At 42.2% G+C, this 14,082-nt stretch overlaps 1 protein-coding gene across 1 annotated transcript in view; it reads left to right on the top strand.

Annotated features, from left to right (window-relative positions):
- atad2b (ATPase family AAA domain containing 2B) overlaps positions 1 to 14,082 on the top strand; it is a gene marked incomplete at its 5' end in the record, with an annotated part of 135,538 nt that overhangs the window by 18,748 nt on the left and 102,708 nt on the right. The window contains 10 exons of the mRNA XM_080744574.1: positions 1,666 to 1,767; positions 2,276 to 2,387; positions 2,780 to 2,895; positions 3,687 to 3,861; positions 4,844 to 4,932; positions 7,342 to 7,501; positions 9,621 to 9,711; positions 11,203 to 11,517; positions 12,502 to 12,652; positions 13,547 to 13,733. Coding sequence (XP_080600700.1) covers positions 1,666 to 1,767; positions 2,276 to 2,387; positions 2,780 to 2,895; positions 3,687 to 3,861; positions 4,844 to 4,932; positions 7,342 to 7,501; positions 9,621 to 9,711; positions 11,203 to 11,517; positions 12,502 to 12,652; positions 13,547 to 13,733 — 1,498 coding nt within the window. The remainder of the gene's footprint in view (positions 1 to 1,665; positions 1,768 to 2,275; positions 2,388 to 2,779; positions 2,896 to 3,686; positions 3,862 to 4,843; positions 4,933 to 7,341; positions 7,502 to 9,620; positions 9,712 to 11,202; positions 11,518 to 12,501; positions 12,653 to 13,546; positions 13,734 to 14,082) is intronic.

Consider the following 14,082-nt stretch of genomic DNA (forward strand, 5'->3'; position numbering starts at 1 on the left):
ACTCTTTTCTGGCAAAAGAATGTCGCAATTGATAAGATGACAGACATATTTTTATGTGTAATGGTTGATATAGCTCCTGCAGCGAGTTTTGTGCTATAGAAAGAGATGGATAGAAAGAGACATAAATCGCACGTTAACTGAAACACCGGCACTTTGTGGTCGCAATTATTTTATGGAGCGTTCTCACTGCTGGCAAAAGAATGTCACATTTATGTCAAATGTTGCAGACGAACAAAACTCACTTGTAAAACTCTGCCAGTTACAGGAGTGTGTTCAGCAACTCAAAGAGCTGCATTCATTAAAGCATTAGTCACATTTTTGCAAGGAGTAGGCTATAATGGTATAACGTTATTCATTCCAGTGCGGTAGTTTTATTTTCTCTCATGCAGGCGCAGAACAGTGCCATCATGAGCAAAGTTTTCAGTGCAGTGTGTTTGGAGCAACTTTAAACATGAGATGAGATGTCACCTGACCTCACCCCATCTGATCCCGACATTGTCAGATGTCAGGACAAGACAGCTTAGTCAGTAGAGACCTTTAGACTCTTTCACAAAATATGAACAATGTACAGGGAATCAGGTCAGGACATTGTCCGGTGTTGCCCTTTTCACACGTAGTAGTATGCAACAGGAGACTGTCTGTGTCGGACCTGTCTTCACATTACTGTAATAGTCTGTTTGATTGAGTAGACGCACACGTTAGCTCTTCCAGTTGAACTGAGAGATCTTAGGTTGAAATGTGATTAAAAAGGTGTAATATGCTTAGGATTTGAGCTGTCTGACATGCAGTATCTCATTGGTGCACCCATACACAATAAACCACCATAAGGACTGTAATTTGTAAGTGTATATGCTCAAATGTTACTTTATAATGGGGCGCCCGCTGGCCTACCGGTCCAGGTGCATACCATGCTCCGATGCCTGATAGCGTGTTGCGGGTTCGAGTCCCGATCCTGACGACCCCATTTCCTGTCAGTCCTATCAATAAAGGCATAAAAGCCCCAAAACAAATGTTAAAAAATAAATAACAAAACATTATAATTAGGCTGTAAAGTGGGGGTACAGGAATACAGAAGTATGAAGAAATGATGAGTGAACACTGAGTTCGAATCTGTGAATATTTCCAACTGCTTAGACCACTTCAAGCTCCTTGGGGAGGCTCTCCCCTGACGACAGAAACGTCTTCATCACACCCATTCTCTCAATCATGTAAATTAGCCGTAAAATGACCCAGTCCATTCACACATTGAGCTGTTTTATGCCGAATAGGACATTACACTGACCTAACTCAAGGGAGCTGGAAGCAGCAAGTCATGTCCTACTAAGTCGGTCTATGTCTGACATTTGCATTCTCAATGGTTAACAATTTTGCTGCCATTTTAAACATAGCTGTAGTAAGCAGCTGCCAAATTGTCCTTACCTTTTAACGTGGGCACACGCACGCATCGTGCACAATCTGTGCGCGACTCATCTAGTAGACGTGTAGTACAGACGTGTTCGACGGGGATCGCAGAGTATGAGTTAATGTCTTGATAACGTCAAGGTGTGAATCTAACCTCGCACTAGTCTGGTTAATACTCTCCTCTTCTCCTGTTTTAAGTGTATGAGAGATTCCTTTCATTTCTGTGATGCTTTTAGTGCTGTTTCTCACCCCGCTCCTGTTCAGGGTGAAGAAACACGCCATCCACAGCAGCGACACCACCTCATCTTCTGATGAAGAGCGCTTTGAGAGGAGAAAGGGCAAGAGCATGACCCGGGCCAGGAACAGGTGACAGCATCTGTTTTCTCTCTGCTCTCTGCTCTATTTAGCTCACTGAAACAGTCAGTTGTCGTTTAGTTGCTTTGTCTGGATAGGATTTGGGATGTTGTGATAACGGTCGATTCAGTCACCTAGCAACGCATCACAGTTAGAGATTTTCTTGCAAGTGAGAAACTAGTTTACTAACATAACTACATACAGTAGTAAAGGTCAAGTCAACTAAATTATGTTAAATTATGTGCTTCTTGACTTCACACATGTATTTGTTTAATTGTATTCATTTAAGTGCCTTTTAGTTTTTTTGCACATCATTTAAATATCCTTTTTAGAGTGTAGATGTAGGGGGTGACTGGAACAAATTCTTCCACATTTTATTTATAGAAATAAACTGAGTGCAGGCAGAGGGGGGGAGGATATGCAGCAGAGGTTTTGCTGGTATTGAACAGGGGATGGTGTGGTTATGTGGTTGAATCCTTATCCCCTACAACCTACATAACAATATTCTGTCATTGATCAGGTGTTTGCCCATGAACCTGTGTGCAGAGGACCTGGCGAGTGGCGTACTGCGCGATCGAGCCAAAGTTGGCGCCAGTTTGGCTGATGTGGACCCCATGAACCTTGATAGCTCAGTGAGTGCATGTATAAAACAATACCAGATTTCATCACAGATCATAACCGCAGCAGTCAGACTGCACTGATTAATTCAAAGTAGTTAGGGTAACATACAAATTCATATGATGGCTAACAAAAAAATAATAGTAAGCGATATTACTGAGCTTTTAAGAATTCATGAATTCATTCAATAAAAATACTTTAACATTAATCTTTAGGCTGCAGTGGAGACACACAGGAATGAATCCTGACCAACTGTGTGTGTGTGTGTGTGTGTGTGTGTGTGTGTGTGTGTGTGTGTGTGTGTGTGTGTGTGTGTGTGTGTGTGTGTGTGTGTGTGTGTGTGTGTGTGTGTGTGTGTGTGTGTGTGTGTGTGTGTGTGTGTGTGTGTGTGTGTGTCCGTGTCCAGGTGCGGTTTGACAGTGTAGGAGGCCTCAGTAACCACATCCAGTCCCTGAAGGAAATGGTCGTGTTCCCTTTGCTTTACCCAGAAGTCTTTGAGAAGTTCAAGATCCAGCCTCCCAGGTGAGAAGAGTTAACATCATACACTAGTTGCTGACACTGTCCAATTTTTGCCTTTTTAAACTTCTTTTTTTGACAAAAGTCTACCCTTTTTGACATGGTGTCATGATCAGAGCACTTGTCTCCTTGAATTCGAGAGGTCTCCTTGAATTCGAGAGGTCTCCTTGAATTCGAGAGGCAGAATGGAAAGTTAAAGGCCAAGTACATTTATATAAAATGAATTTGACTTCAAAGTTGAGAAACATACTGTAGAACTATAAATCTAATACAGAACTACAAAATGTGCTATACAATATGCGTTCGGAAATAACATGAGTTGATAAGAGATATCCTGGTATGTCTAAAACAATATAACACACAGCCCTATTGCTGCATACATCAATCTGTGTGCTAGTACGATGTGAGAGTACAGAATTTGCTGTAGCCTAACTTTCAGCTATCTCCCTCAGAGGCAATTACTCCTCTGAATGCATCCCATCAACAATACCCAAGCTATTACTTTCGAGCCGGCAGCAAATTGGTTTTCTTTTGTGATGATTTAATTTCAAACTCGATTTTGGTTTGGGAACCACATCAGGCTTAATATTTGGCTATACTCAACCAATAGCCTAGTATCAAGGCCACTAAAATGTCTGTAATCCTAATTTAGAAGCAGTTTCCTTATTTGAAGTACAATTAAATTACATAATCAGACGAGTTATGTGAGGCTGATGCTTTGTGATCGTCCGAAAAACTGACAAAGATGAGAGGAGTGCAGATGTCTCAATTTCCCCCTCTTTCTCTCTCCCTCCCAGAGGATGCTTGTTCTTTGGCCCCCCGGGTACAGGAAAGACCCTGGTAGCGCGGGCGCTAGCCAACGAGTGCAGCCAAGGAGACAGGAAGGTGTCCTTCTTCATGAGGAAAGGAGCCGACTGTCTCAGCAAGTGGGTCGGTGAATCAGAACGGCAGCTACGCCTCCTCTTTGACCAGGTAAGTCGGTGGAGGTCGGAGCTCATTTTAGCTTGCAGTGGATGGATTTCAGTGCACGGCCCCCCAGTAAACTACGACCATTTTCAGCACTGGTTATTATACACAATCTAATGCAGAGATTATTCATTTGTCTTTACTAAAATATGACATTCATTCTCTGAATGAGAAAGTTTGAGGGAAGCTATTCCCCCCTTTTGCACACTGCAATGCGTGTTTTCGTTGCGTTTTGGAAATCCGAAAGCCGTAGGTCAGGGAGAGAGAGAGGAAAGAGAGAGAGAGCAAGGGACTCGGTGCGACAGCTGCGAAAATCGGGAAAAATCAACCCTGGTCCGAAAATAAATACGAAACAGGCGGCAGTGTACAAACGTGATTGACATAACGTGAGGTTGATTTTTTTATTCACGCACTCCGAAATTCACTCCGATATTCGGCCCGAAAAACGCAGCAGTGTGCAAAGACCTTTACTCATGGGTGGAACTAACTTGAGATTTAAATACTGTATACTAATCTTAAACAGCAGAAAATGCAGTCAAGTGTCTGCCCAGTTTGATACAGTATGTTTCTAATTCTGGGAATAAAATTTTTTTTTTACTTGAAATCTGTCTCTCATTGATCTGTTCTCATTAATTAAATAGGATTTCCTGTTAATGTAGTAACGTGAGTGCATATAACAGACATTTACCACATGGTTATGATTTTACATGTACGCTTTTGCATTGTTGTTTTTATTTTACTTCAGTTTTCAACTGAAGTTTGCAACCCTAACATCTGTCCCATTTTCAATATGGCGCTTTGCTGTCTGATACTATATTACTGGGAATTTACTGCAAAGGCCTTCAGGAGGGATTCATCAACATATATATTGATCATTGCTCCTACTGATAAAGACAAGGAGATGAGGTTGACAAACAGAATGGATTGTGCTTTTAACAGTGTGTAGTGAGACTGTGGTTTGAGTTTGTCTTTTGTTTTGTTTCATCAGGCGTACCTGATGAGGCCATCCATTATTTTCTTTGATGAGATTGATGGTTTGGCTCCGGTTCGCTCCAGCAGGCAGGACCAGATACACAGGTACTGCATGGCTGATCTCACCAGCCGCACCTCTCACTCTACCCACACATGCAATTTTCTATATCTCACCTTTCCGTTAAGAGGAAGCAAAAGAAAGCTTTGCATCTCTTTTCTCATTACACAAACTGTTGTGTAACATGTTGTATGTTTTTTGTAGTAGCATAAATGGACATAGTATTTATGAAAGGATATTTTACTCATTATCATTAGTAGTGGTATTAGTCATTTGTTTTACTTATTTAGATAGGACTACGGAGGCAACAGTTATCAAATGAATCAATTTAATGTATCAATTTCATTGATTCAAAAATGGTGAATATAAAATATCTACAAGTTCACATTGCGTCACGATGAACACATTGTGATGTATTGTGAGCTTGTAGGCTACTAAATCACACTAATGTATTTAGTCGATTTATAAAAAATCTGTGCTTCTTTGATCATTCGGTTAATCTAAAAAGTAATCTATAGAATAACACCTAAGAAATTAATTGTCAGTAGGTTGAGCGAAGGCAGAGAGTTAGAAAACCATACAACACAGGTCTCCAGACAGAATTGAACTGGTGACGTTTAATTATGTTGTCGAAGCACCATCTGGTCTGCTTGCCACCAGTATGCCCGGGTGTGTGTCATCTGAAGTTAGGGCTGTCACAATTATTACATAATCGTCTAATCGCGATTATTTGACATAATCGCGATTATCTTTCATAATCGTCATAATCGTCAAAAAATAGAAAAAAAGGTCAAAAATAGTGGAAATAGCAGATCTACAAGCTCACAACGCGTCGCATCACGACGCGTTGTGAGCTTGTAGATCGGCTATTTCCACTATCAATGTTATTTTTTTAAGTAGTAAGTTGTCAAATATGTCAGTAATTTCTTTGTATATTTAGGTTATGTGTCATATCTGCCATGTGCAACTTCAAAGCCTAAAAGCCAAACAGAAATGTAATTATCAACGACAAAAACACAATTTAATCGTTAATCGCAATTATTTGAGTGACAATTAATCGTCATGTAAAATGTCATATCGTGACAGCCCTATCTGAAGTTGACCTTTTTTTCCCTTTCACTTCCACAAAAGTTTCTTCAACTGTTCTGTAGACGTACTTTTCAGTTTCCCACTGGGAGAGTCAAGTAGCAGGAAATGGAATAGTGTATATCTCTGCGTGCATTCATATTCAGTCTTTATCCAGCAAACTGTACGGTGAATTTTTATACGTTTGCAGTGGCACTGAGACGCATTCTGCTGCTTAGAATTGCAAATTCTCAAGCACGACTGGTTGCTTTTTGTAAAATTAAAAGAAATGCATTCTGATTTTGTTTGTCACTTGATGATGTACAATACAACCACATCAAAGAGCAACAGTTACACTTTAACATTCAGGTTGGACACATTCAACTGAACTACATCCAGAAGAATACCCTGTGTTTGAGAATCATTGCATTGTTCACCCTAACAACCCCAAGGAAACTGACACAGTTGAGGAAAGGAGAGGTTTAAAGTGTAAATACGTATAATAGAATCTTTTTTTTAAACAAAAGTGAGAAATATCAAATATGCATGCTGGTGCATCCTGAGAGGTCCTATTGACCACTGAAGTCCTGACGTCATGCCACTAGATGGCGCTATGCCCCTGGTTCCCATTGTTATTTTTTGTGTTGAAATCGTCATAGGGGAATCTAAAAGGGAACCCACACCGTCTACAGACCGCACGCCTCAAAACAGCAGCCCCCATTATTGTCAATGAACATATCCACACTGGCGGCGTCAGGCGCAAAAAAATGGGGCTTTGTCCTTGTCGCTGCACTGGCAAATCCTGGTTGGTCAGGGTGCCGGTGCAGCGGGGAGTGGTGCTGGGAGAGATTACATATTCCTTAGCATGTGCTACACTCTACCGGAGAAACGCCTCACTGTCGCTGTTGGACAGAAGCGGCTTGTGACTCATGAGTCATGTGTATCAGAGCAGAGGAGATGTGGTTGTCTACATCCTCCAACTGTGTGGGGTTAGCAACAACAGTGAATGTGTGGTGTATTGTTCCGGGGGAATTGGCAGAATAGCTAAATTGTGGTGTAAAGAAAAGGGGAAAAATTGATTTATCCCATTTGAAGATGATTATGATGGTCCAACAACATTGTTCCATTCTTTGGAGAGCTCTTCAACGTGGAATTAAACAGATGAATTGTTTAAGGAAATTTTCAAAAGAATTGTTAGAATATCAGTTAAATGGCCCTGCTATCAATTTCATCCAAACACATTTTTAAGTCATACCGTACTATCCTGTTCAAGGACCACTGGTGACTTGTGAGTAGTGATTTCTACTGTCTTATAGCAGTTTTAACTATTTGCTGAATTGTGTTCTGTTCAGTCATTTACATACAATCTGTTTTGTGTTTCCTCTGTTCAGTTCTATCGTGTCCACTCTGCTGGCTTTGATGGATGGCTTGGACAGTAGAGGGGAGATAGTTGTCATCGGTGCTACGAACAGACTTGACTCTATCGACCCAGCACTTAGGAGGCCTGGCCGCTTCGACCGGGAGTTTCTGTTCAGCCTGCCTGATAAGAAGGTTGGAAATGCACCATAATATGCACCTCAATATTATGATCACGCACGCACGCACGCACGCACACACACACACACACACACACACACACACACACACACACACACTCTGACACACCACTTGTTCAATGAGTTTTCCAAGCTGCCTTAACCCCCATGTGGATTTTCAGTAAAACATGTTTGCCAATGAAATAATATTCGCTCTGACTTGCTTTGATACCGGGAGGATTTCTGCATAATACAAAAAGGGAGTTTTTCCTCAGTTCCGCAGTTCGCAGTTCACACACAAGCACTTCAAGGAAGGAAGGCAGTGTTGCATTATGTGTACCGCATAGCAAAATACCATACCTCTCAGGCCTCTTCCACAGCACAGCATGCTATTTTTCAACGAACACATGCACCGCTGTGTGCACATGCTAACGCACACTCGTTCACTCGGTTGGAGATGGAATTGTGTAATGCAGAAGTAACTGGTGCCTGTGTCATATACCGTACGTAGGCTTACACCAGCTTCCTGCTAACAACACAGTAATGCAACCTGTTTTCTTACTCACTGCCTATCCTGCCAGATGTGATGTAGTTATCTATAGTTTATACAGTACATCTGACTCGGAGGAAACCATAGTGGACTTATCCTAATTGGTCTGGTCACCTTGCATCGTTTTTTCTCACACAGCAGGATCATGGGTAATCAAAGCTTAATCTGCGTGCTGTCACAGACTTAACCCCTCCAGCGGTGAGCTCTCACTGATAAAACGCCCCGCTGATGTGGAAACTAGGCTATCTCAGACTCTCTCTGCACACCCCAACATCCACCCCAACCTTTTACTTTGTGATTTCATTCTATGCCATCCAGATCAGTGTTTGTATGCACTGTATATCTGTCTCCTCAATTAACAACTGGGCTAATGCGGCTCCATGTTGCATCATGAAACTGAAACACCTCCAACCACAGAAGCCTGGAAAGTGAACCTTACGAAGACCGTGAAATTTGGATTGTAGTTGAAAACGTGCGCATCAAAGATGAATGCATTTTCCGTGAACAATACAGCAAATTATTGTTCACAAACTGCACACAGTATCGATAGCTGATAGCTATGATACTTAACGTCAGAGGTGTACAACCTCTCCCTCGTAGGCCAGGTCTGTCCCAAAGGGGTCCAAACTGGCCCTTGGAATAACTTGGGTAAAAATCTAAGACATTGAAAACTATGGAGGCCCGCTGTAAGTACCTTCCCTGAGGGCTCCTCTAAGACTTTCTCCCCTCTGTGCACCAGCTACATATATTCTGAGGTACTGGCAGAGCATCGGTGACACTTAAGTGTATTTTACAGTCAACTAATAAAGAGGTGAAATTTTACAGTCAACTAAAAGACAAAGTGACGTCATTCATTGATGAGAGCAGTGTTGTCAGTGCACTGAAGTGACTGATGCAGCTCATTTGGGAATATTTATTTGTGCTGATGCATCTTTGACCTTCACTGAGGAGTTTGTAGAGCTGGTGCTGAGGCATTGTGTATCAAAAGCCTGGGAATTGACAATTTGAGTAATCAAAACGGTTACTTATATTCGAGCAGAGGGACTCAACCTATCTGCAATTTGACACTCCTTTTTTTCCAAATAATAATATACCCTGTCACATTGAATTCAGGGTCTTGAGCTCTGCAGTATTGTTAGCTCCACTGTCACACCGCAGTGTATCTACGCGCCTCTTTTCCCTTCATACTGTTGCTCTGCCTTGTGTTGGCTCCCACAGTGTCAGCTTGCTTGCCACCAGTTCCGGGTGCGTGACACTGACACAGTGCCCAGCCAGCCTCGTTCTTTTATAGGCCATCAGCTTTATGATTATAACCACGCAGTCACTCACCCTGGTGCATACTCTGCACAGTGCAGCCGCCGGAAAGCTCTTGTTCACACCTGACAATGTGTGAAATGCAAACAAAACATAAATGGTGTAAACATTTCCCATTTAGTCCTATACAGTACATGACATCTGTTGTAATTGAACAGGTTATGACTAATGCTTTATTTAGCTGTATAATGTAATCTGTTATCCTTCTGTTGTTACATTTCTATTGTGCTCTTCTCTCCCACCCTCTGCTTGTGTCTTTGACCCTCTGCAGGCAAGAAAGCACATCTTAGAAATCCACACACGGGAATGGAACCCAAAACTAGCTGAGCCGTTCGTGGATGAACTAGCAGAAAAATGTGTCGGTAAGAGACAAATAGAGCGTGCAATAGCTGCTTGCCAGTGTAATTCACAGCTAGCCAGTGGGGAGCAGTAAAAGGTAGTGAGGAGAAATGAAGATGCGGTTCGCCAACAATTTCACATCAGTAGTATAGCGCTTTTTCATAAGGCTCCATATGATTTAGCACCCTGTTGTTTGTTTCTCTGCTGCCAAGAACTGCTCCCCGAACGCAGTCCTTAATAAACACCAACATTCAGGGGAAAAACAAACAAATCACAGCCACATTCTTATGGGAATTGATTTCACGTTTTAGGATATTTTTCATGTAAAAGAAAAATTAGGTCACCCTAATCTAAGTGTTAAATTACAAACACAACATACTGTTCATACTCATCCTCCATCTCATCCCAGCCATCTCTAAATATGCATTATACAAATTGTATGACATTAATAATAATAATATTTTGTATTTATAACGCACTTTACATTCTTGCAAATCTCAAGTACTACAGGGTTTAAAAAACATGGCATGATAAAACAACTACAATTACATGGGACCCTTCTAGACAAATGAAATGAAAATCAGGACATAGAAGAAAAGGCCCAATAATTAAGAAAACACTTTATATTATAAATGTTATAAAAGGTAGGTTTTAGTCCATTTTTAAAAGCATCAGTGGAATGTAATGTACACGGCATAGTGCATAGGGCTGTCACAATATGACATTTTACATGACGATTAATTGTCACTCAAATAATTGGCGATTAACGATTTAATTGTGTTTTTGTCATTGATAATTACATTTCTGTTTGGCTTTTTGGCTTTGAAGTTGTACATGGTAGAAATGACACATAACCTAAATATACAAAGAAATTACTGACATATTTGACAACTTACTACTTAAAAAATAACTTTGATAGTGGAAATAGCCGATCTACAAGCTCACAACGTGTCGCCATGCGACGCGTTTTGAGCTTGTAGATCTGCTATTTCCACTATTGCTATTTCCACTATTTCAACATTCAGGATTATGACGATTATGTAATAATTGTGACAGCCCTAATAGTGCATAGTTATGAAGAAAATGTACAATTGTGAATAAATAAAAATTTAGAAGATATACTGTAATGAATAAAAAAGGGGGTCATAATACAGGATAGAAATATCAAACAAAATATCTACATCTGGACTTTGTGGCAAGTCTGTGCTAGATCTCTATCCCATTTATATTTGTAGGACAGGTTATAGATAGACCTTTATTGATCCAGAGAGGGAAAATCCAGTTAAGTTGTTCAGTTGTAAATTATTCTCCAGTTTCTCATATGTCGGAGGAAATCGAACCTCAACTTAACCGATAGCACTATTGAGAAGGTGTTCAAGCATTGATTCCTCTGGAATCTTGTCTTGGACCCAGAGGCGTCTTATCAGGTGGTACCGGTGTTTAAAGCATCTTATTTAAGGAAGCTCATAGTGGGCCAGGACCCACGTCTTAACTTCTCCTCTCCTTCCTCCAAGGCTACTGTGGCGCTGACATCAAAGCACTTTGCACTGAGGCGGCCTTGGCAGCGTTGAGGCGCCGCTACCCGCAGATCTACGGCAGCAGCGTCAAACTGCAGCTAGACGTCTCTTCCATCGTCCTGGGGCCCGGAGACTTCAGCCGAGCCCTGAGCACCATCGTCCCAGCCTCCCAGAGGGCTCTGGCCCCCCCGGGGCGAGCCCTGGCCCCTGCCCTCAGACCCCTGCTGTCCAGCTCTCTCTCCCTGGTTCTGAAGGCCCTGCTCCGAGTCTTCCCCCACGCTCAGCAGCACACGGACAGGGACAACACACACGGTGAGGATCAGACTAGATCAGTGGTTCTCAAACCTTGAATTTGAAGGTCTCCACTTGATTTGGGTCCATTTGTTCATTGTCAAAGTTAGACTTGTAAGGGTCAATTTAGACCCCCATAAAGGAACCCAGAGAGTACATGAAATCTATTTTTAGAACCACTGGACTAGACCGTTATGTTATCCATCACATGGTCATCTGATGCTCACACACCTCTGTGTTAGTGTGATACATCTCCTGGCTGATTTGTTTGTGTGCTTTTCACACTCTTATCTTTTTCATTGGGTAGGCAATTTGGCAGCTCTGGGCCTTCCCTCTGTGTATTGCACTCTCTCTCTCTCTTTCCATCCATTATCAGGGTTCTCCTATACCCTTTTAAATGTATGGCAGAACGCATACCTCCCCCCCCCCCCCCCCCCTCCCTCCAGCCCGCCGGGAATATGGAGGTAATATACCAGAGAGCTGATAACCAAGCTAGCTCCTCTCGTAGCACTTTTTTGCTAACATGATTCCCACAGCAGTCAATGGGGGAGTCGTTACGCTAAATTAGCTACAGCACGAGGGCTGACCAGAGGGAGATGTCTACCAGGAGATCTATCTCCTTGCACCCATTAATGACTTCAATTTCCCACCACGCCTTATCTCTTTAATAACCCTTTACAGTTCTACTAATAGACCAGATTCCTTTTTTTTCTTCAGTTTTCTTTTTTTGGAGGGGAGAAAAGCTCTTGGCCAAGTGAGTTTTTCTTTTGTTAACCCAGACTCTGCCACTTCGAGGTTTTAGTTGTTGTTTTTATGGAAATGAGCCTTGAAATGTGTTCTGAGGATTGAATTAGAAATAACAACAGTGATAACAGCAGTGAATCACATCCATTCCGCATGGAGGCGTTTCAGGGAAACAAATTTCTTTGTATTCCCACATGGACATCTGTGTGCACTGTGCATGCACACACAAAGTGTTATCTCTAAGCAGCTCTCCCCATCCAGGCGGTGACAATCAGCTGCTTGAGGAGGATTTGTACAGCGATGAAGACAATGAGGAAGGCTGTGCCTCCATCTATGACGTCCAGCCTGCCGCATCTCCAAAGAGTCAGCTTTCCTCCCCTGCAACACACAGACCCTTCCTTCTCTTCTCCACGTAAGTCCGGAGCACAACAGCTTTTACAACTTCATGGCTATTTTTTCACAATAGAACCGTGGTATACAAAATGTAATGCTTCAACTCTTAGTGCTCGTCATGGTGGGAGGGCTCCCCAGTTAAAATAGGATTCTTTTGGGGGTCGCGGCCTGAAGAAGTTGAGAACCACTGGTCTAGGGTACCAAACAATCCGCAACCATCACATTTTGCATTGCCTTCCTCTGCCATGGTTGTCAGACAATCCGGCTTTTCCGAGTACAGCACTCTGAATTTATGACTAGAATGCACCCCGGTTGCGCTCCGACACTCTCAGAATGTACTATGCACCGGTAGTCTCATATCACAATATCACTATAATATAAATATATTGCCCTGCCCTAAATGAAAACTAATCCTGTGAGTTTGCCGTTGTTTTGAGTCTAGATTAGGACTTACTTTAATTGTCTGCCAATGAATGTTGACTGAATTAAATAAATGAAAACATTTTGTAACATAGGGGGGCTTCTTAAACTTTCAGATTTTATTTGTGAATTAATTAAGATGTTAACTTTTCACAAATATGGAGATGACTGACATCATAGATGTCTGACATTATAGACCACATGAGACTGACACAGAGATCTCCATATATGGCCATTAATTTATTAGTAAATTCATTTTCCCCATTGACTTGAATGTGGAAATTTCTAATGGTAAGACGGAATTAATTTTTCAAGCGTGACTCACGTTACGGCAATCCCACTTGCAATTTCCAATTGCATCTTTCTAGTTAAATCATCTATATGTGCTCAATATGCTGTGGTGGAATTCAGATCAATAAATAATCAATGAGAACATGAGGAGACAAAACATCCATATCTCTTTTTCTCTACCCCCTCTTCCTCCCGGTCACAGCTCAGCCCTCCAACAGCCCACAGCGTACCGGCCCCGGTTGCTGCTGGCTGGGCCCCCAGGCTCGGGGCAGACCTCCCACCTGGGACCGGCCCTGCTGCACCACCTGGACAAGCTGCCGGTTCACCGCTTGGACCTGCCCACACTCTACTCTGTCAGTGCCAAGACGCCAGAGGAGTCATGTGCTCAGGTAACGCACGCACGCACACACACACATGCGGCAAACTGACTAGAACATGCTCATGTCATTTTGACATTGGTTTCAAGTGTAGTGTTGAAGTGAAAAGCTTGCGTGATGTAAGATGACTTTTTAGGGATGGAATATTGACTCCCTTCACACATGCATTCTTTCTGTGGCATGAAATGTGTGGGCCGAGTTGACCTTGATTGTGGATCAAGATGGCACTGGAAAAGATCTCAGTGACAGAGTGTTCATGAAAGAAGGTTCATTATTGGGGCATAGGATGGCAGGATCCTCAGTCACTAAGACCGCTCAACTGGCTGGTGTATCAATATGAACAGTGACTAAAGTGGCGTCT

The sequence above is a fragment of the Nannobrachium achirus genome (genome assembly GCF_963921795.1).
Source record: "Nannobrachium achirus genome assembly, chromosome: 16".
Classification (NCBI taxonomy): domain Eukaryota; kingdom Metazoa; phylum Chordata; class Actinopteri; order Myctophiformes; family Myctophidae; genus Nannobrachium; species Nannobrachium achirus.